The sequence below is a fragment of the Heliangelus exortis genome, chromosome 6 (genome assembly GCF_036169615.1).
Source record: "Heliangelus exortis chromosome 6, bHelExo1.hap1, whole genome shotgun sequence".
NCBI lineage: Eukaryota > Metazoa > Chordata > Aves > Apodiformes > Trochilidae > Heliangelus > Heliangelus exortis.
In genome coordinates this window covers 5552721-5576338 of record NC_092427.1, presented here as the reverse complement: position 1 = coordinate 5576338, position 23618 = coordinate 5552721, and the positions used below count along the sequence as shown (strand labels likewise).

General features: G+C 38.4%; 1 protein-coding gene across 1 annotated transcript in view; it reads right to left on the bottom strand.

Moving 5' to 3' along the window:
• The window catches only part of LOC139797375 (von Willebrand factor D and EGF domain-containing protein-like), a 182774-nt gene that overhangs the window by 50121 nt on the left and 109035 nt on the right, over nt 1-23618 (bottom strand). The window contains exons 16-20 of the mRNA XM_071746450.1: nt 21139-21389; nt 19788-20007; nt 15137-15274; nt 13268-13420; nt 11668-11832 (exon numbers count right to left, since the gene is read on the bottom strand). Of these exons, the coding sequence (XP_071602551.1) occupies nt 11668-11832; nt 13268-13420; nt 15137-15274; nt 19788-20007; nt 21139-21389 (927 nt within the window). The remainder of the gene's footprint in view (nt 1-11667; nt 11833-13267; nt 13421-15136; nt 15275-19787; nt 20008-21138; nt 21390-23618) is intronic.

Sequence of the window (23618 nt, the reverse complement as noted above, 5' to 3'; positions counted from 1 at the left end):
ACACAGAAATGTAATATATTTTCTCTCTTCTGAGTGCCTGGGGTTTCTTTTTGCTTTTCAAAAAAGGCCATATCCAGACTTGAATTAAAAGAAATCACATCCCCGTCTGAGCCCACCCATTTCTGTTCCCAGAGAAGAAGCACAAATTCCATATCTTCCTGGGACAAGGTGGACCAGGCTGGTTTCTGTGTTCATCCATGCTGTTCATCCATGTCTTTGCTGCTCTTAAACTTACACACCTCCAAGCCTTTCTTCCCAACACCTGTGCCTTGGGGACAGTCCCATCCTGACCTGCAAGCAGAATCTGACACCTCAAAAACTTGTTTTGGGTTCCAGTAGGCATCCCTAGTCATTACCTTTTCATTTCTGTGCTTCTCTTTGCATCTGTTAAAGCTAGAAACTTAAATTTTGGTTTTTTACATGTCAGTGTAACTTTTTTGTGTAATCACAGATGTTATAAGCATTGCTGTGTAAAATCAGGAGTTGCTCTCTGCTTTATCCCAATAAAATGTCCCAAATCAGTCTACTTTTCAGGTGGAGAATAACTCCTCCTTAGCAAGAGCATCTGCCTGTGGTCTCCTCTGCCTGCCAGTCACAGTCCTAATCAAGTCACAACTATTTCAGAATTCTGTGACTAGTTTAAGAATTCATCTCATTATTAAGACAATTCAATAAATTTACATTTTGTGTAGTTTTAGAGCTATTAACATTTAGTAGTACATGCTGTGTAGCACATTTCTTATTCAGGAGAATGCTGACAGAGAAATACTCTCCTGACATATTACACTGTCTGGGTCATCATTTAAAATTTGAAACATCGACTAGGTCATAAATCTTATTTAAAATGTCAAGAGAGAATAGAAAAATTACACTGGTCAAAGAAGTCTTGTTATCAGAGTATTAAGGATCACCCCATTTATCTCTCTACTTTTCCATGTTAATATTTTTTTTCTGTATTTATTTGGTGAGAAAGTGGAAATAAAGCAGCTGTCAATGGAAACTCTAGGGAAATACTGTTTTTCCATCAATTCTTAATCTGCCATTTTATTTGATTAAGTTAGGGCATAAATTTTTTCTCTAGTAAGAGCATGTTTACTTCTTAAATATTCTCTTTAGCCCTTCAAGCATACCCTAGTGTTTTCCCTCTCCCAAATATTTAGAAATGTATCTTTGATTCTCCCTTCCTTCCTCTTAAGCATCCAGAATTTCCCTATATTTAGGTGCTTACTGAACCTCCCAGTCACTGATGTCTCTTCCAATCACAAACAAGAACTCCCAGAATAAATTCCTCAGCTTTTTCAAGGCAAGGTAAAGCTTTGACTTCCCAAGTTTTACAAAGGGTGTGCTTCCAGGATTATTCCTATAGAAAGAAAAGTATTTTAAAGACTAATGAGACCGTGATATTTTTGTAACTTTAGATAGGAGCTTAAGTTTAGAGTTTGTTATTTTTTTAACTATTTTTTTCTGCCGAAAATTGAAAAGTCAAATGTGTTGTAAAAGAGTTCAGGAACACAGAACACACTGGAAGTAGGGATGGGCAAAAGATAACCCCCCCTTTGAAAGATATGTGTAGAGAGAACCACAAGTCCTCAGGTGTCGCCGATAATGAACTGGGAGCTTAGGCCCAGCTGTGCCCAATAATTAGGGCCTGCCCCAGCCAGAAATGGGCGGGGCTGAAGGGCAAAATAAAAGGCATGCTCCCAGAAGCAGAATCAGAGAAGAGAGGAAGATGCTTGAGGAGAGGGATGGTAAGAGAGCTCTGGAGAAGAGCTGTGTCCCTGAGAGAAGGCTTGCCGCAACAGATGTGGAAATAGAGGATATGGTAAGAGGTACCCAGATCTGGAATTCACAAACCAGGAGGTGATGTGGAGCTGTGTATGAGCCCCTGGCTGTGCACAGGCAGAGAGAACAAACCAGCCAGGCTGGTTGAGGACCAGCAAGGCATCTTGAGGACCTGGTGTGCCTTTCCATCCACACAGCTCAGCAGAGCAGCAAAGAACTCTCACTCCTCTGTGCCCATTTGTAGAGGCATAGTCAGTCTTAGTAAAATCTGTGCTCTCAAACCACTGCTTCTGTGATGGGTAAATTTAGTCACTTGTTGCTTTAAAGATGAAATGAAAAGGTGAACATCTGGTTCACTGTCCCAGAGCTATAGGTTTCAACCTGATAGCAATGGGATTGTGCTGCTGATGTTGCTACCTGGTGAGTAAATTTCTTCCCCTTTACCTACCAGAATCATGAGCCACAGGGAGCCTGCATCACCCAGGCACTTCTGATGGGAACTATTCCTCTGCTTCAGACTCTTTTGTTTGTCAAATGTGAGTGCAGCTGCACGTTCACAATTCTGTGACACCATTCGGAATTTGCAAGGCAGATTTAGTTTGTGTGTATGAAATACAAAATCATTCAGCTCTAACACAATGCTCTTTGTGCAGGAGAAAAACTGGGCTCTTCAGCTGATTCACTCACTAAACTTCTTTATGAATCTCTCTATATTCAGATTAAATGATTCCCATAAATGCAATGAGGTCTGGACTCCACCATCAAGGAGGCCATTTTCCAGTTCTGGGATGTTGAAATCCTATGTCAGTATACAAAAAAACATTAATATAAGAAGATATTGTGGGCTTGCTTTTGTTGCCTGAAAGGTATTTGTATTTGTTTGCATCACTACATAGTTGCTTATATGTTTTCAGAGTAATATAATTGGTATCTCAATTCATTAAATGATGAATTTAAACAAAATGGGGGTTCTGAGATGCTCAGTCAGGAAGCAAGGAGTTCATCACCATAGAAATGATACTACAAACTACATGGCAGAGAATATTTTCAGATGTATCAAAGACATGTCAAGGAATACAGAAAACTAAGGACAATCTCTTTCATACTCAAATACCAAAACAAGGCCTTAGAAAGACTTTGCTTGGGTATAGCTCTTTCCTTGTATAAAATATTTTTCTAGCCATAAATATTTTTTTAACAGAAAGCGTTAGGGATTTAGGGATTAAGAGAACAAAAAAAACAAGAGTTGGGGCACTAATACTGCCTTAATTTATATTTATTTAAACTGGAATTCTCCATAGGCTTTCAATGATGGGCTCCTTTTCAAATGTCCTGAATAAGTAATGGTAGGATCAGGCTGTAACCTGGATTTTTACAATGGCATTCATGTCTGAAAGTAAGAAAAACAGTTTTAAATATGGAATTTATCCTAATACATGGCACTTTCACCTAATGGTTGTGTATTTGCATTTCAAGGAGGTATCCATCCAATTTTGGTCAGTACAGTTCTTGGGACAAGAGATCATAAAAAGGCAAAGTGCAAGAAGGTGGTGAACACAATAACAGCTGCACAGAAAAAAGAGCCTTTGGGGAAAATAATGCATTTTGTGCACTGTGTTTGCATACTCTGTTTGCCGGTTTATTGGGTTTTTCTACTTTTGTGATGTTTTCTGTAAGTTTTCATTAGAAAATTTAATGTCAGGGTCACCACAGACAGTGTTTTTAGAAATGGTGTAAGAATTACTGATTGGAAAGATATGACCACACTCCCCAAACAGGGATTTTTCTTTTTTTTCCCCCCTCTATCCGTCTTTTTATCAGTATCTTTTTTTTTTTGGATTTTATATGGAGATCTATAAACCAGCTATGTTTTTGCAAACAAGCAATGTTTTCTTAAACACCTCTCCTACTTTCAAGTTTATTTCAAGATTTAATTGAAAATTTCTCTCCTGGGATTTGGAAAAACCCAACACGTTTGATGTGCTCTCACTCCCTGCACCAGAGCCTTGCTCCTCTTTGTTACAAGATCTTTCTGTGCTCTTGACTTTCCTTGGGTCTAAACCATTCTTTTGCTGCAGTTTTTAGAAGTGCTCTTCCTGTGCTTTTCTCTGAATACCCAGCTAACAAAACAGTAAAAGCAGAAGTATGGTTGTGTTTCAAAACACCCCGGATCACCTGCTTAACTGTTTTATTGTCCTTTCTTTCATTATCCTTTGTCCATCTTTCAGGTCTGAACTTTTACCTCTCCTTTGTGTTCCACCTTCTCCAATTATTTGAGTCTGCAACTATATTATTTCAGCAGCTACAAAGACAGTATTAAGATAGAGTTTATAAAACTAAATTATATTTTCTATTCAGGAGCTGGCAGTGCATTATACTTCTCAGCACTGCAAGAGATGGAGAAATTAATAGAAGCTGTGCTCTTATCTGATGATGTCTCATGGGCCTTCAGACTCTCTCATGGCTTGAACAGGTTGATAGATCTATACAAAGCAGGCTAAATCAAGACAGATTGTCTCTGTCTAATTCTCTGAAACTTCTATGTAGAATACTTTAGAATTGTAATAATAGATTATAAAGGAAGTTCATAACATTTCTTCAAAAGAAAATTGATAATATTCCTTCAAAGAAAAAACCAGCTTAAACTTGAATATTTTACTGAAAATCTCCTTTTATCCGATTCAAGAAGTAAATGGTCTAAAACTATAATTATGTTGGTTTGGGCTGTAAACACAAAAAAATGAGTTACTTTACATATGAAAGCCAAGAAACAATCTGAACTATGCCTTTCTGGAGACCAGTGATGAATCTGTTTTAATACCATATAAGCACATAAAAATACCCTCAGTGAGCTCAGGCTTTTATAGAATTCTGCACCATTTCAACTGAGTAAGTTGGCAACCAGCTATTGTTTCTTTCTAATATATTAAACAAAAAATCAAGGAGCTTTGAGAAGTTTTCAGATGGTATATCACAAAAGTTCTTGCTCAGTTCTGCTAATTTGTGCCTACTTTAACCAAATGAGTTTTTCACTGTTGCCAGCACATTAGGGATGATAAATGCTGTGCTTGTTTAGCTGTGCAGAAAGATGAGGAGCAATGTGCACTGAATCCAAGCTGCAGCTTAGCAGAGGGATCAGCATCCCTAAATCCAAGCTTCCATCTGAACAGTCCATGCTGGTGATGCAACAGTTCCTGAAGTACAGCTATTTAGCTACAGCTCACTGCTTTATTAAACACAGGGGTCATCAGCTCTTGGCTAAACCTACTTCTAACCTTGGAATTCCATGGTGGGGGCAGCCATACCTTTAAAATGTTTGTGGTTTTGTCTTTGAAAGGCAATTAGGATGAGAAAGTAGAGACATTTGGTTAGTGGCACTTCAGGATGTGCTCTGAGGGTGTATGGTGGAAATTATTGTTTTTAATGGAACAAGAATTTTGAAGCAAGCTGTGGTCACTTAGGGCATTGTGACATAAATAGCTATGACAAAGATAAGTCCTTTTTTGATTAATTTTTTTTTTTTTTTTATTCAAATAAATATAAAAGAGAAGTTATGAACTGGCTAAAGGCACTTGGGTAAGAAGGAAGACTTAAGGATAACCTTTCCTGTCAGGTATTATATTAGCTTAAGAATTTAAAATTTCATAAACAGATAGCTTGATTCAAATCTGAGATTTTAAAGACCTTATTTTATAAGCACCATAAGCAATGTGTGTTAGCATGGAGAAACTCTAAGTGAGAACTGTTATTTTTTAGCAATTTAAAAGGTTTATCATCTGTTCCACCACTTATAGACCAGAGAGCTCTGATGATGCTCCCCAGAGTGTGGTTCTTCCCCTCTCCTTCCCTCCGTGTCCTACACAAAATCAAAACAAACAACCAAAAAACCTCAAAAGTATCTTGTGTTTTTATTGTAATAGAAGAGAGAATTCTCTTTCAGAAATCAAAGTTTGGAACAGAGTCTTTTTTGAGGCTTCTTCAAAACTGGGCTATGCTATGAAATTCTCAATCTCATAAATTATGAGCATGAGATATCATTTTCTCCTGCATAGCAGAGGATCAGTTGTGTTGTCTTAGCTACAAGCTGTTTCTCTGTCCCTTCAGAAGTGAACTAATTGGGTACAGAGAATTGTCACAGCTGGGATGTGTAATTCTGGAGGCAAAATTCACATGGATCAGCAGTGATTATCACCTGATTCTGCAGGTAAATCCAGTGAAGTGGGTGCCACTGCACCTATAGGTAACTGTCCATTGATGTTAATGAACTAGTTCTAAATTTGCCCTGCAATGATGAGTCTGTGAATTTCACACCTATTTTGACCACCTGTACTGTACTACTCTTTGTATTGCTCACAAATCCTTTTTTTTTTCCTTCAACTCCTGGTTTGCTTTTCCAGTTAGTGGCAAAAATCCTGTGTTGCCTTAATGGGGCCAGGATATTGGTCCAGTGTGAGCTACTTACAGCTTTAAAGAGCTTCTAAGTGCCTTTAACAAAACAGCAGTCTTACCAAATTTGTGGAAACAGCGTTGGCTTACTTTAAAAGCTGTGTGCTTTTATAGCTAGATGATTAAATGAGCTTGAAAATTTTAAGAGGAGATAATCTTCTGTCACTGTAAAAAAACTGCAGGGCCTGTAGCCACCATAGATTATTTGTTGGAGACTGAGTTGCTATTATCACTTAAAAGTCATGATGGCACACTGATTGCTTAAGCAAAAGGTGGCACATTCTTGGTAGGAGAGAAATGTAATCTGTACTTGATGATCTGATTGAATGTAAATATTATTCATGGCATATAGCTGAGTCCTCTTCCCCAGTGGTTTTATGGCTTGGGCTTCATTGGTCTTCTATTGCTGAGCTACATCATTTCCTAAATATATCATCTGGATTGGAAGCACTTAAGAAATTCTGGATTGACAGAGTAAATGGATCAGTGAAGCTGGAAACCATTTATCTTTTAAATTATCTAAACATATTCTTCCCACCATGCATACTTTAGTTGTTATGTTTGGGTCATAACATATACTTCACAGGCCTCCTGATACTTTTCTGAAAATACTTAGTATTTTATTAGGTATCCCTAAGGAGGAGAAAGCTATCAGAAATACTCTCAGATTCCCTTTCTATCTTGACAAGTACAGGAGGGGATTTTCAGTGGCAATTACATAGAATCATAGAATCATACTCAGAGGGCAGGAAAGGGTCACAGGTTATCTCCAAAATGCCAGACTGATTCTGGCCTGGTGCAAAGATTACTGGTGCACCATTTGCAAATGAGCACAAACTTATATGGAATGTCTTTGTGGAACACTTCAAACCCTGCTTCAGTTGCCATTTCATCATGTGCCCCTTGAAGGAGATGTCATTACAGCGTAATTGGTCAGCCTGACAAAAACCTACATTTTGTCCTGAAATACACAAATGTGAAACACTGAAGCAGTTCAGGGAACAGATTGGCAACTTCCACCATAAATTCCAAAGATGAATTGTGGGTAGGTTTTCAATGGCCTGAGTCAGACCTAGGGGCTGGAAACCATGGCATAGAGATGCAATGCTTCCCAGTTTCAGAGGCAACAAGAATATCTGAGAGTTAATAGCACACACAGGCAAAACAGAGTATTGCTTACTATTTATTTTGTCTTTGTGTTATGCCTTGCTTGTGAGGAACTGAGACAAATTCAAAGGTAAGGACTACAGGATCAAAATATTCTTGCCTCCAAGTGAACGTTGTATTTCATTGCATAAACCAAGTCAAGAGTGGTTAGTTAATTACTCATTGCAAAGCATCCTCTGGATGCTGAAAGATTTGTGCACTGTGTCTACACCAGCTGGTACATTCCAACCATGTTGCTAAGTTCTGTGTGTGGTTTTAAGATCTGTCTTCTAGGAACTGTGCTTGGCTCACTCCATTAGGCTAATGCTGTTCATTTAGTGGAATAACTTATCATTTATGCTCGTGTAACTGAGACTGGAATCTCAGCCTTGATCTTTTTAATGCAAATTCATCAATTCTGTTAGATCAGAGATGAAAGGAGTCCATTATGTTCTTCAGTCATCTCTGGAAGCAAAATCATTTGATTGGTTCCAGTCAGTAAGAAGTCCCCACTCCTGCAGGTAGCTCCAGAGATGAAACCTTGGGTTGATGACCAAAGCTCTTACTGGAGTTATTTATTTTTCATGGACAGGGATCAGTGATGAGTGCTGATAATGTCAGCAGTGCTTTCAAAGTTAAAAGTTAAGAATGTAAAACTTTAGACTAATATGATACTCTGGTGTTAGACTAAGCACTACACACTTAAACTTTAAACACACACTTTCTTTTAATTCCAAACATTTTATTCTCCTTTTAAATCCACACTTTGAAGTTGATCTGACAGTGGTGCAAATTAGAAGGTCACAGAGGTCTCTCTGATGTGAAATCAAAGTGAACTCAGAAGCACTGTGCAGATGCTGGAATAGTGTAAAATATGGAGTCCATAAACATAACAAATAGATGGCACACACAAAAGTATATCAAGTGCTACAACACTGCAAATTAACTGCTGTGGCAGGAGAGCTAGCAGTGATGTTCAGAATGGAAAAGCAGAACTCGATTACAGAGATCATAAAACAATCCTCTCCCTTGATCTTAGTTCCCTAAACCAGGAAAGGCAGAGAGAGCTGGCTCTGGACAAACAATCTTTTATCAGTGATGGATGTGGCTCTGCTTTGTCCAGTAAAATTGCTGATTTACTAATAGGAAAAAAATAAATCTTTTGTGATGACACCAAGCTCTCTAACCTGCTAAAGAAAGTGCAAACAGGTGGGTATCAGTGTGACTGTGAGAGATGAAACCAGTCTAGAGAAATACCAGGAATGTCTGAGGAGAACTAATATTGCATCATGCAGTAACATCACCAGATTTAGGATATATTCATTTTCTTTGTGCCAAGAATATGAACAATGATACTGTATGGTTTGATTTAATAGCTCTGCCTCTTCTAACAGAAAGGAAACATATTTTATACAAATGTGAAATGTGCTCAGTGAAGCCTGGATAGATAGAAATTCCTTAGACTTCCCTCTTTATTCAATGCCAGAAAAATTAAGGGACTTTTGATCCTACTAGTAATTTTTTTCAGAAATGTAGGATTTTGGATTTCAAAGGGATAGAAATAGTTTGCTTCTGATATGAAAATGTATTTTTTTAAACCAATAATTTCTGTTTATATATGCAACTCTGTGCCACCTTTGACACTGATGATGCTTTTCCTTCAGACTAATCTGATTTATTTCAAAACCAACAGCAATCAAGTCTGGTTGATTTTAACTGCTACAAATTACTGATCTGAACCAGGTAAAACATATAAGTGAGAACAGGATGAGGCCCTGAATTGTTGGCAGAGCAGGTAAATATAGCTCAGACACTTACTTGTGGAGTTAAGTAGTTCGCAGTAAGTAAAGTATATTGAGAGATTAATACCTACCACATATCAGTGATGAGGAAATGGTACGCTTTTTATTCTAAATAAAAAATGAAGGACTTTTGGGTGCAGCTCATCAAGCATTAACTTAGGAAACAATTTTTTTTCTGGCATATTTTGTCTCCTCAGTAGTCTACAAAGGCAACTGGGTAATTTTTGCAGTTTCTGTATGAAAAAATACTTATCCTTTAATCCTTAGATTGCAACAATTGAGCATAACTTCATGTCAAAAGTGGCCAATAATAGTTCAAAATAGGGATCAGCAAGAGTATTTTTAGATTACAATTACTGGAGTTGGAAAGAAGTGTCACATAATCTCAGTGCTGTCACAAGCACTGTACTAAGCTGAAGAGGATTTGTTCTGTTTCATTTGAAGACTGATATCATAAGTTACAAGGGAGAGAAGCTATTACTCTAACAGGGCGTATTTCACAATAATCATAATCCATAACTCTACCTAAGTTTAATTGAAGGTCTGATAATGTTTAATCATTAATGCTATACAATACTTCTGCTTCAACTAGCAAAGCACATGGGAAAGGAAGTTAAGCCAGTCGTTTTGGTCATAAATTAGGACACTCATACAGCTGCAGCAATTGCTTTCATTTCTAAATATTAAAACAAATGACTGCTCTCACATAACCTTGAGGCTCAAGATTCCCATCATTTCTATTGTGATATAATTCACGTCAGTGAATATAGGGTTCTGATAGAACAAAAAATAATTCTTCTTCATTCCCTCCCCAAAGTGCTCCAGCTGGCTACATGGCCACATTTGCAACACAGAGTCCCTGGCTCTGTGTATTCCAGAGGAAAAAGAAAAACTACCCCTCAGCCTCTGATATACAACTTGCTTTTGAAAGCAGCATGTGTTAGTTTCAGATCCTGATACTTGGGATATTTCTTAAATCTTGCCTGGAGCTGTGTATGACAGGTATGAATCACAGGAAATGGCAACTCCTTTTGAAGCTTCCCTTTTTAAAACATACACAAATTTATTGGTTAATGTTTAGATAAGCACTGTGTAAGAGTGTCTGATTTACTGTACCAATACCTACAGCTGTAGACTATCTGTTCTACTCAACAGCATTTAAATGGCCTTTGGGGTGTACAATGTATATCCCATTATCCCATTAATGACAAGGTGCAGCTTTGGGCAATAACAGATATGCTTCTTTATTTATATGCACAATGATATTTTTTATTTGCTAACTGCTTTTACAGCTTCCCCAAGTTATCAAAGAGTCAATAGTTGACTTAGGGATTCTGACAAACTAAGTAATACACTGTACATACCCATTGCTAGAGAATGAAAAATGTTTGGTTTATTTTTGTGACCTTTAGATTCAGCAAAGTGGCTAAAATCAATTTATAGTTCAAAGAGATTGGATGATACCTACACTAAGCAGTAAAATTGCTTCCACTTTGATAATGTGCATTAAAATACAATGCTAGGGAAACAGTCATTGATTTGGATACAGAAAGGGGGCTGAAAGTGGGTTAGTCAAGTGTGGGAGGTTGGGGAACAATCTGACAGGTTTCAAGCCAGTCTGTCTTGAATACTTAGGAAAAAGATTTAGAAGGAAAAAAAAAAGAGGAATCTGAGCTAGTCACTACTGTTATTAAAGAATAAACATCAGTTCTCTTGGCAAATCACTGTGCAGTAAAAGGGGACAACCATCCAGACTGTCCCTGGAGAACCATATATTGAATTATGAGAATTTCATTGAGAGAGACCAGGATGAGATGACAGATGAGTGGTTGCTATATTATTGCCAGTTTCTGCCTGAGGTCAGGGCCCAACTTTTTTTTACCCCAGCTGAAGACCTCTTCTAATGATCAGTCCTCAGAGATAAATGGTGCCAGCTGAGCTTCAGAGCTCCCTAAGGAAGATTATTGCCCAGTCCACAAACAATACTATTGAGATGCTTTAATTATATGTTGCCTTTGCTTGTTGATACAGTTGTTCTTACATGAGACTTTGTTTATCATCATCTTCAAAGGTCACCTTGGAGAACAGATGCTTTGTGGAAAAAGGAATTAGGAAAGAAGGCGAGTGGAGTGACAGAGGCGTGTGTCATGTTCTGTGATCTTACTGAGGAGGAAACATGTTTTGAAATCCTATGCCAGTGCTGTGGCAGCAATACAGATGTGGTGACTCATATCATCTGGTAAATCCTGTTGTGAAGAATTCTCTTCAGTGGCAAATGAGATGGTTAATGTATTGAATCCCAACTCACAGAGTCGGATATTTCTGAAATAATACCCACTAGCTGCTCATCAGGTAAGAGTGTTCACAGTTATAAAAAAGCCTTCAGTGTTTGACTATTAAACACATCACATTGTAATGCCAGGCTAGTTCAGATTTCCTCACAGCCTTTCTATGCAAAACCTCTTTAAAAATCCCCCAAATTAGAAAGTACCTGGTCTGGGGACTTTGGTGCAGATTCGGCCATTTCCAAAGAACCCGTCGGGACACTGGCCACAGAGGTACCCCACGTACGGGGCTCTGCGGTCCAGGCACAGCACTCCAGGAAAACAGGGCCTCTTGGCACAGGTAGTCATGTGTGACAGGGGTGCTGCCTGCCCTGAAAAAGAAGGGAGTTCAAGCATGCTTATTTATAATTTTTCAAACTGAATGCATATATAAAATTAAGCAGCGACTGAGCCTGACTAAAGCTTTTAATCTACATTTACTCATTTAAAACCTACTTAATGCTGCATGTTCCCAGACCTTGAGCCAAACATGAGTATGTCCTGTAGGCACAGTGTAACAGAACAGCTGTTTCTCATTAAAGCAAGATTTATTAGTCCTCTAATTGCATGTTTTCAAGCTTATTACTCAAAGTTGTTTGGCATTTATCATGGATAATATAGAAACTGTAATTCTCAGCCTCAGTGAAATATGAACTGAGTGGGTGACTCTATTATTTAACATCATTTTGGTCTTTTATAATTGGAAGCTAATCACCAAACCTTACAACACATATCCCCTACCTCTAAAAATGGACTGTCAAGTCCATCTATGTTTCTGATCTAGAAATCATCCTTAATGTGTCAAACCTTGTATGACAGGAGCCTACTTTAATTATCTTAGAACTAGTGCAAAATTTAACACTCTGGTACTATATAATATTTTATCACTTATGATGTCACTGAATAGCAAGTGTATATGAACTGCTTCTGAAGTATTTAATAGTGTCAACACAGAGAACAGATGATGAGTAAAATCTTAATGATGGCTGTAGATCTTTTTTAATTGCCTCCATCACAATTCTCAAGTGTTTTCAGCATTATTCTTGGACCTTGCGTACAATATCATGATGGATACATGTACAAGGCAAGTTCTGGTTAGGTGCTGGCTGGCCTGGCACAGATGTAAAAAAGAAGGTGAGAGGAAAAGAAAAAGTTTTCTTTAACATGTTCCCTAATGCAACAGATATGTCCAGGCTCAATTCTTCTGTTCCTTGCTTTTACTGGAATATCAACTGAAAATGCAGCAACCAGAATTGGGGCAACTTTAGCAGCATGCAGGTAAAAAGCCCTGTTAGAGAGCATGGCAGTGTAGAGGAAAGCAGATGCCACCCTCAAGCTCATGCTTCAAGACTCAGTCTTCACTTTTGCTCAATATTCAGTCTTAATTGAGAGGCTGCATGTCAAGTGCTGAAATAAAATGTCAGTGTCACATGGCATTGGAAAGCTGGCATAAGCTGTCACTCTTATTCTCTTGCCTTCCATTGATCACTAAGATTTGGAGTGAATTTTCTGCCTCAGAAGGGATGTGATTTCTAGTTAAGCCTCAGCATTCTAATTGCTGTTACTGGAATGGCTCTCTTCCCATGCAAAATGGTTCAGCAGCAATCCAGTCTGACGGAATAAGGTGGGGTTTGATTTGTAATTGCATCTTTCTATGACATCTCATAAGCATCTAATTTATGTTTAGTGTCAAGATGGCAACAATTATGATTTCTGAACATTCAAACTGCAGCAACAGAAAAAGATTCCATATCCTTGTATACCCACCATGTCTATCACTTATGCTAAAATTCTTAATAAGGGGAGAAGCCTTTTCCTCTAAGGGCTGGAGTAGCTGCTTAACCTCAGTCTTGTTCAAATCACCTTTGTCATTGCCTTTTTCCATGCTGAAAGCTTTTGTAGTGTCAGCAGCAAGCACAGCTGTGAAAAGAAAGCAGGGAGACAAGGAAACTGTGTTAGAGCTTAGCTGTGATTGATGATAAAAAGCAACAGCAACTCAGGTCCCCTGATTTGACATCAGTGTGTTGGGGAAGCCAACCATCAAGCAAATAAAGGCAAATCAGGTGAGCCAGCTGCTGACATGCAGCAAAGTTTTTACATGAATATGGCAAAATTGGTTTCTGCATCATTTTTAAAATAATTTCTTGAATTAAATAGAGATTGCAAAGTCTTTGTGGATCTATGGTGTGAGCTGCCCTAGATTTCTTGGATAATCTGTACCTGGGATTAATAAAGCCTGGGACTACGACTTCTTATTCATATTAAATGATGCAATGAGCTATAGCCCACTCTAACAGCTATAAAATGACTTCAGGTTTCTTCTCCTTCCTCCCAGAAGCCTTTACACTTGCTTCAGCAAGGGAAGTGTGAGTAGGCAAGTCTCTTTGTCAGAACCACAAAGAATAAAGAAGTCAACAAGGAAGCCCTCAGGTTTATTCCTTCTAAGAAATATGCATTTCAGAAATACAGAACCCTTTCTGTAATTAAAAAAAAAAAAAAGAAAGAAATTACTTTTCTGATATATTTTAAAAGGGCAGTATTTTGTACATTCTTCCTTCGTTGCTCAATTTAGCAACAAAAAAATGCGTTAGTGAAACAGATGCAAAATCACTTTGAAATAACCCGTGTGGCCAAATAATACAGAATTAAAAAACAAAGCCCACACATTCTGTACAGACATTTGGCAATATGATGGAAGGGATGTTTGGTAAACCTGGCAAAGTCAGTCCTGCTGATGCCAGGATCCTTAATGCTGCTGTTACAACAGTCTTTCTGCATCAGATCAGATTTTTTCGTTTGTTTGTTTTCTTTTTGGTAGTCAATATGAGGAGAAGTTGATATCTTCACAGTTAATATCTGTATTCTTTATCTTTGGGTTCTTGGCTTTCTTTGGAAATACCAACAAACAAATGTGAAACAGTTTGATTTCTTGCCTTCTGGGTGATTTGTGTGGCAATGACTGAAACAAGCACCATGTGAGTAGGCTGTATCTGATGCACTGGGAAGGTCTCAGCAGAGTACAAAGTCACTGCAGTCTCCTTACTAAAGAAGCTTTTGCCCTAATAGCAGCCACTGAGCAGGTGTAAAGATGTTCTTAGCCTTACTGTTCACTAGTGGGGCCTGTGGCATGACTTTATGCCAAGCATGAGGTCGACAGCTGTGGACTATGTCCTCTAATGAAAGAACATGTTGGAAAAAACAGAGGTGAGAGGATGTGAGGACTTTCATATGGATCTTCTTCCCTTTATCCTACATCCTGCTTACACAGCATTCACTCAAAACAAAAGTAATCCTGGGGTGTTCCCCAAGTACTTGTTAGGGGATGGTGTATTTAGGCATGAAATAGTAGAAAACAGGGGAATATCCTTGGCTAATTTTCTTGTTGGCATCTGGAAAATACTTTTTTGTATGCTACTGTGTTCATTCTAATGAAAATGAAACTGAACTGCAGTGAAAAATAGCAAACAGAGACCAATTTGCAATTATCCATATTAATAGGACATGACAATATCCACTTTGTATATTTAAAGGTCCGTACTTAACAGTAAGTGGCACAGTGGCAATTAGGGATAATAGCTGTAGAATTGAAGCACATTTCCCCCCCATTTATTAAAATATATCATGTAAACCACTTACGTTTGCAAGTTTTACCATTTCCCTCCATTCCACTGGGGCAAATTCCACATGCATACGATCCAAAGGTATTCATACAAGATACTCCAGGAAAACAAAGACTCTCTTCACATTCGTTTCTGTCTTCCTGACAAGTAAGCCCTGTGGCAAAACAAAGGGGAGGTTAATAAACAGGAAAAAGTCCCTGTTTATTCTTCATCTCAAATGTTGATGCAGACTAAGGCTTACTTCTCAGCTGTGAACTCATTACAGGCTGCATCGCTCATATCATTCCCCCCTGACTCGCTAAAAACTGCTTTTATCACACTGTTTATTACTGTCGTTACTGGCATCAGAAATGCTGAACTTGAGGCTACTGCTCACAGAAAACTGCATGTTTAATATATTACTTCCCCTGCATTTCGTATCTTTGATGTTGCTTTTGTTGTCTTGTTTATGTGAGATCTTTGCTGTGCACTGAAGAAGACAATGACTGTCACTATTTTGGCTTTAGGATATGAAGAGCCATGTACTGACCTATTGTGCTTTTTATTTCTATGTGAACCTGACATAACAAATAACTTATTGTGAACCAGCCTGATAAAGTCTGGCTGGAGGTAAAGCTTACAAAATAATCAGATTTAAAAATTTAAAAAAAAAAAATCCTACTTAAATTTCAAAATTAAAGAAGTATTGTAAAAATTTCTCTGATCCACAGAGCTGCTGTAGAGAAGATAAACTGCTATAGGATTTGAACCCAAAACAATGAGTTTTGACTATTGCTGATTTTGGAAGTAGGATTTCAAAAGTCCTTTGAAGCAGCTGTTATTCAAATTCACAAATCTGGATGATTTATCTGGTACCTATAGAAGAAGGTGACTCAAAAGGTAAGACTAGTAGCTGAAGTGTGAATGATGCAGAGTAATCACACATTATGTTGTTAAAAAATCCCTCAGGCTTCAGGTGTGTGTGGTGCTGTCTCTGTGCTCTTGAGACAACTGGCTTGGCTGTTGCTGGTTATGAGAAGAAGAAGCCCTGCTAGCAGGTTGTAAATTAGCCCTTATCAGTGATGTTAAGGTATGCTCTTTGTCCCTGGGAGGAATACCAAAGGAGATTGGGACATCTCCAGCATCCAGGTGCCTTCTTTGAGACATAACACAAGCTACAGAAAGGCTCAGTCCATGTCAGATATCCAGCTTTATCATGACAGAAGATTTAGGGATAAAGGAATACTTTTATTTCTCAAAAAAGAAATTTGTCACAGTGTAATGAATCACAGGATAATAAAAGCACAATGTTATTACATCATCTACACTTTCTACAACATAATCTCTCATTGCTTCAGCATTTCAGGGAGCTCCCACTATTCCTTTAAAGCTAAAATAGCATCTCCATGTAAAAAACTCAAATTGAAGTCTCTCTCAATCAAGCTACCTAAAATCATTAGTGAGATCACTTTCTCATGCTTCCTTTGTCCTGTGGGGGAAAAAAAACCAAAACAGTAGCACAAAAGCCACATTTCTTTTCTGGTGCCATCTCGAGCAAAGTTGTTTCTGCTCTGAATGCTTCTTGCTTCTTTCACCTAAGCTTGACATAAGGTAGTATTGAAGAGCTTAACTTTGTTCTTTTCTTTCCCCATTACATTTTGGGTTAATATTTCTATTGAATAATTTAAATAGCACATTCATAGCATCAGGCTGTTAGGCATCAAATTCTGGAAAATATTGAATGAGTTTTATCCTCTGATTAGATTAGCAATTATTTTCTTTCTCTGAGTATCATATAAAGAATAACATGATACCACAGATGATGAAAGTAGGAATAAAGCTTCCAGTTTCAGTAACTCCAGTCACCTCTTCCCCAGTCCCTTCTCCTCCCTCCTACATTCTTTATTTTTATTGCAAAGGGCTGGCCTTAAAATCTCAAAAATGAGAGCATAAAAAAGCAGAGGAACACCATCAGTATCAAGCAACATTTTAAAATTCAGTAACTTCACTGATTTTTGCAACACAAATGTGGTGCTATGCAAGCACTTCATTTCACTCAGGTTTGAAATGATACTGTGGCCATATCATCAATTGGCCATAATGATTAATCTGCTGAATCTGAGGACAAATGTTTACAAAGTCTGAAACTTGGATGAAAATTGTTTAAAGAAGCAGCAGAGATGGACAGAAAACTGTGTGCTACAAGGAGTGTCAATTATTCTGTTTGCACAACCTTCAATGCACTGCAACACAAGGGAGTCTCAATTCTCTTGGCACTTCTACAGTAGAAATAAAAATAATAGAAATAAAAGGTCTTCAGGTTGCAAGGTTGAAACATCTGTTTCTGTGCCAGCTTTATTTCTCCAGCCCTGCATAGGAAATTGGCTAAGAAGATAAAATCTTTTTATGCTTCAAGCATAGTTGACCGCCCACAGATGCAGAGAAAGACTCTTGGGCTCTGTTCTCATTAAGTTGACTCTAAAGGAACACAAAATCTCATTTATGGACTCTATGGATATAACACACCATAAAAAATCTTGGGTTTATTTTTTTTTTCCTGAAAAGTAAAATATTGTAATTCCATCTTCCCCCTAACTCCAGATCTATAATGAATGGTACATGTGGGGGAAAAAAAAAAAAAAAAAAAAAGGATGTGATTGAGATACAGTTTTCAAGGATGTAAAGTAATAATAATTCTGGAGTCATCCTTCTCTCAGATTTTCCAATGGCTTCTCTTCCTTCCTTGCTCCCATTCCTGCACTACACCCTTACATTGCCTGATGCACACTGATGCAGGTGAAGTGTTTCTGCTTCTCTTCCAGTGGTGTTGGGGAAGTTCTCAAAAGAGTTAACTTCTCATTTCCACTACCTGTTCATTATCATTTTTAAAGATTTGATGGTGAAGTGGTGCTGTCACTTGAGGCATACAGCGTTGCCTTCTCATTAGATTATTGATGGTTTCCTGGGGAATTGAGACATAAACACAGCATCATGAATGAGCTTTTACTGTTGGCACTGAACCTGCCCTGAAGTAAAATCATCTCCACTTCCCATCTGGCTTTCAGCTCCACTTGCTTATAATTTTTCACCCGCTATTAAAACTTTGAGATACATTCCTGTTTCACTCAATCACACCTTATTTCTGTTGTTGCTTGTATGTTAGCATTTTTGGTGATGGAAGTACAGCAAAAACAAGGGGCATTTATTTAGCCTGGCAAGAGTAAAGTGTTCAGGAAAGCTCAGTGTTTCTCTGGCCACCAAAGTGTCCTGTGTCCTTATCTCCAGAGTCAGCTGCAGGTGGCTTTAAGAATGTTATTTTCAAGTGCTGGGTATTTCACTCTTTACTGTTTGTATAAGAATGAAAACCACATTTCAGAATGTGTTCCATGTGAATTTATATACAATGTGTGGTAATCATGGGAGACTATTTTATTTGGAATAATAGAACTTGACTGCACTCCATCTATGTGCAGTACTGCATAATGTGAGAAGGGCAACACTGTGAAACTGGCAGAGAAGATCAAACAGCAGGAGCCAATGAACCAAAGTTATTCTGTCATGGAATAATATTTAATCCACCTCCTCACAGCTAATGAAGAATTGTTCTCATTGTGTATTTCCAAATGTTTAACCAAACACAGCCCAAAAGGTTCCCAGATTTCCTTGTGCTCAGAGAAATATTTTGTCCATGGGATTCGAGACATTCTGCATTTGTTGGTTTGGGGCTTTTCATATATCAGCTCAGCCAGACTCCTGAAGCTTAATGAAGCAGTGAGTCTAATGGCTGGCTCTGCTGGTTCCAGTCTGCAAAGCACAAGGGAGATGTTGTCTGTGTGCTTCACTGAATGCAGTGACTATAACTTGCATGATAAGTACAAGCATGTTCTCTCCCCATCTGTGTTATCTATTTGATGCATCTCTTTCCCCTCACATGTTTGCACTGTATGTCTTGCATCTACTTCTTTGGCCTCACTGCATTTTGTTCTCCAGCTCTTCCTCTTCATACTTCTCATTCTGTTTTTCTAAAAGACCATTTCTGGTGCAGTGATCATCCTTCTTCTTGCAGTGATCATCCTTCTTCTCTGCATCTCTTAAAATCATGCTGGGGCCAGGCCTGAACAATTTAAAAGGTTAGATTTGTTTCATCAGCATGTCTGACAACCAAATGGATTTGTGGATTTCTGGTGCTCAAATTTAATGAAGCTCCAAGTGGGACTGAAAGATAATTTATTTTTCATGTTTCCATATCCACTTCTCCTTCCTAGACCTAGAAAAATAATTCATTTCCAGTTCTTTCATTGGCTGAATTTAGTAAAGTCGTATGAAGTGCAAAAGGGTCCTGGATCTTTGCTTTTTCTCTTTTCCACTAAGTCTTCTCCATCTCATAGATGGACAAATCCATGGGAAATAAGCAGGTAGAAACTGAGCTGAGGGAGGTTCACAGTGTCCTTGAGTGGGCACTTCAAGACTACAGAGTTCTAGTTCACTTTTCCTTATTTCAGCATGGATAATTATATATTAGACAATTTTGCACGTGTTCTATCTATGGCTAAATCATGGTAGCAGAAAAGCTGGTTTATGTAGTCCATTTGACAGATTATTGTGGTCATATTACACTCAAAAAAAAAAAAATCCTGTAGCACAATATACTTCTAGTTAAATCAGAAATGGCAACTGTGAAGTGTTACCTCCCAGACCAGGGGGACATTTACAGAAGTATCCATCCACACTGTCCACGCATGTTCCACTGCCGCAGGGGCTGGATTTGCAGTCATTAATATCTTCCAGGCAAAATTCCCCATCAAACCCATTTGGACATAAACAAAAATATTCACCAAGGCCTGAAGGGAATTTAATATTGGTAACACATGTTCCACCATTGAGGCAGCTGCAGGGCTTCACTCCAACCTGGGGAAGGCAAAAAAGAGTTGTGGTGAGATTCCTCCAAATATTCACAGCTGAGATGTCTATTGGTACCCTTCAGGAAGGGACAAGTTTCAGCATAAATATTTATTTGACTGAAAACTTGACTTTAAATGGATTTTTCTTTTTTCCTTCATTTAGGGGCACATTCTAACTTCTTATAAGGAAAAAAAAAAAATCCTATTTGCTGTAACAGTGTTTTTTACATTCTATCAAAGAAGAAATTTAAAATATCTTCTTTTTGCCTGCCTGCCCTCCTTACTGCTTCACACTGCACATGGCTCTCAGGCAGGAGCATGATTGTGGAATTCCTTAACTGGTCTCTCTCTTCAGGAAAGTGAGGTCCATGGTTTTATTTTAGGTATGTATGAGAACAACATTTCAACAGAATCAAACCCTGCATTATCTTACCTTGTTAAATGTAGGCCTAGTTTGAAATTTTTCCATGAAATCTAGATTGAGATTCCAGTTTCCCCTTTGCTGAGTGGGTTCAGCAGGTTGGTATTTTTTATGATAGTGGTTTGTACAAGTAAAAATAGGAATCTTTGGGAATAAAAACATTCTCTTCATGAAACTGTTCTCATGTCAAGAGTCTGCATCCTGCTTTATTAGCTCTTCCTATCCCAGGATTAATGTTAGGCTATACGATATAGACAAAGCAATGCACAAGCTCTACCAAGAAATTTAAGTGTGGAGTAATGACATAAGAGCAAGACACCCTCTAAAAATATCATTTAGAATGAGTTATAATCTCCCTTTTATAGCTAAAACTCAGTCTTTTATGTTATATGCTTTTATCTGCAATCCAAATGCAGAATGGGAATTTTAAAGCAGATTAATGAACCATTAAAAGGCTTTGCAAGAGTGTTCTTTCAAACAGCAATCAATAGCACTCTCTGTTGTTCCTTGTTTATATATTTTCTATGTTCTCAGAGATATTTATTCCATGAATTGATCATTATTGCTGTGCTAGATAATACACGCTTATGAGGAAATAGCTGAAGTCTTAGTTTTCAAGACGGTAACAAATTATTAGCCCTAATGACAATTGCACCAAGGCAATAACATGATAAACAGGTTGGGTTTGTTTTGCCTTTGAAGTGTTCATTTCCTTACCTCAATAGAGTATCTGCTCTGTGCATTGCATTCATCTGACACAGAGAATTCAAAGGTCTGCGTTTCTTCTGAATCAACTTTCCAGATAAGAAGGCCAGCAGGAGAGAGCCTGGCATCCTGTGGCCCTGCCTCTAGGATGAAGAGCACAGCTGACCCTTCTGGATCCACTGCTATTAACTGGTAAACAAAATTCTCACCAATGAATGTCAGCAGCTGGCTGGAGGGGGCCTGGAACACAGGGGGCAGGTTGTCTAAACAGCAAAAATAAAAACATGATTACATAAATTCCAGTTTCACCAATGGAAGACTGACCACGTGGGTCTTTGTAGGATTTCTCTCAAGGAAAAACGCACAGAACATACCCTGAGACTGAGGGAGGAAGCTATTTGGATGTCAGAGGCAGCAGATGGCTTAACCAAAAAGTGTCTCTCTTTCTCCTATTTATTTTAATTCCCCATACTGAACACTGATTTCTTTTGATGTGCTATCTGATAGATGGGAGGAGGTCAGACATGACTTCCATAACCTCCCACTAGTCTCCAAAATCCTTACCAAAGCTTTAATTGATTGTATTTCTATTACTTGGATATATATACTGATTCTATCTACCACCCTATCTACCTACTTACCCATTCAAATATAAGTAAACAAAATCTCAAAATGACGGATGATAAATGAATTGAGTGGGTAACTCAGGGGGAAATAAATGTCTAATTTTTTCATATAGCAGACTCTCCTGCCTTTACATATGAATAGCAATTAAGTAGTAGTAGCAATGAGTAGTTTGACTGAATTCCATTGGGCATTTCATTGGGAATAAAAGTCCTCCCAGTACTGGCACTGGCACATCAGTGATGAGGAGATTCTCTGTCCCCAGTGACAATAGTGCAGACTGCATCACCATTGGCACTGTTATTTCTAGTGTTGCTGTTTAAATCCAGTATTTCCTTAATGAAGATAAGAATGTAATTGTGTAAGGCTATTTTACAGTAGAAGACAAATGCTGTCTGAACATACTTACCATATAAATAGGTAAGGAGGCAAGATAGAGAAAAGAATTACATTTTATAATTAGAAACCAAGGAAAAGTAAGATCAGTTGATCACCCTGAGGTGACAGCAGATCTGTGCAGGGCTGGGAACTTCATCTCCATGTCCTGAGCCTTCTCAGTCTCATGCCATCTCTCCTCTTTAAGCAGCAGTACAAACTGATGTGTATTGATACTTCAAGGAATCTCCTCACAATGTAATTTGACCACATTTAGGTTTAACTCAAAGAACATTTGTAATACAAAGGAATAATTTCAAGTCACTCTTAAACCGTGAACTATATCTGCATTCTCATCAGGATGGCATGTATGACTGCATTATGCCTGTGGGAAGTCATCATTAGGGCTTTTTTTGTGGTGCATATCCTTTCATTAAGCTTTGCTTTCCACAGCATATCTCACATTATGCAATTATTTAGATGCATTTTATGCTGCTGTGCTATCAGAGCTTTCTAAACTGCTTGTCCAGCAGATTGTCCTGGCGTAACTGCTGAAAGCTTCCATCTATTAATTTACCTTTTATTTCCCAAACAGTTAAAACATGGAGCCCATAAAAGTTGTGCCCAAAGAAATCAATGAAATATTGATGCTGGGTATGCATTTAGAGATCAACACAAAGGTGTTAACTGGATGGAGGGTAACAAGAAGCTGGAGGCACATAAAATCAGTTGTTCTGAAAGTAGTCTGTGGATAAGAGTGTTTCTGATCCCACAGAGATCTCCTTGCTGTCCAGTGGAGATATATATATATATATATATACACACGCTTCCAATTATTCCAGAATTTATTTGTCATTTTGAAAACAAGTCTGAAAAACTCTTCTCAATATTTGATTTACATTTTTTTTCTTGTTGAAAACCAGGCTGTGTTAAGGTTTCCCAACTCACGTCAAGCTTTGTAAATCGCAAAAGAGGTGCAGTTCTCCCCTTTTCAGCCATTTTCTGCATTTTATAATCAATCTCTCTGCTCTCCCCCAGAGGTGTTACTGGTGTTGCACAATGGAAGGACAGAAAGGAGGCAAAGTTTGTGCCACACTGACAATGTCTCTCATTAAACAATATCCTTGGGGGAAAACCCACACATTTTCAGGTGCTTTTCCTCGGGTCTGGTGGTTAAACTACCCCCAGGATGACACCCAACGAGGTGGGTGTGTGGGTCTGCTGGAGGGTAGGGAAACCTTACAGTGGGATTTAGATCAGAGCAATGGGCCACGGTTAATTTTATGAGGTTTAAGGAGGCCAAATGCCAGGGCTTGTACCTCGGTCATAACAACCCCATGGGGAGCTACAGACTTGGGGAAGTATGGTTACAGAGCTGTGAGTTGGAAAGGGAGCTGGGGTGGACAGTCGAGTTAATAAGGGTCAGCAGTGTGCTCAGGTGGCCAAGAAGGCCACTGGCATCCTGGCTTGTGTTAGGAGCACTGTGGCCAGCA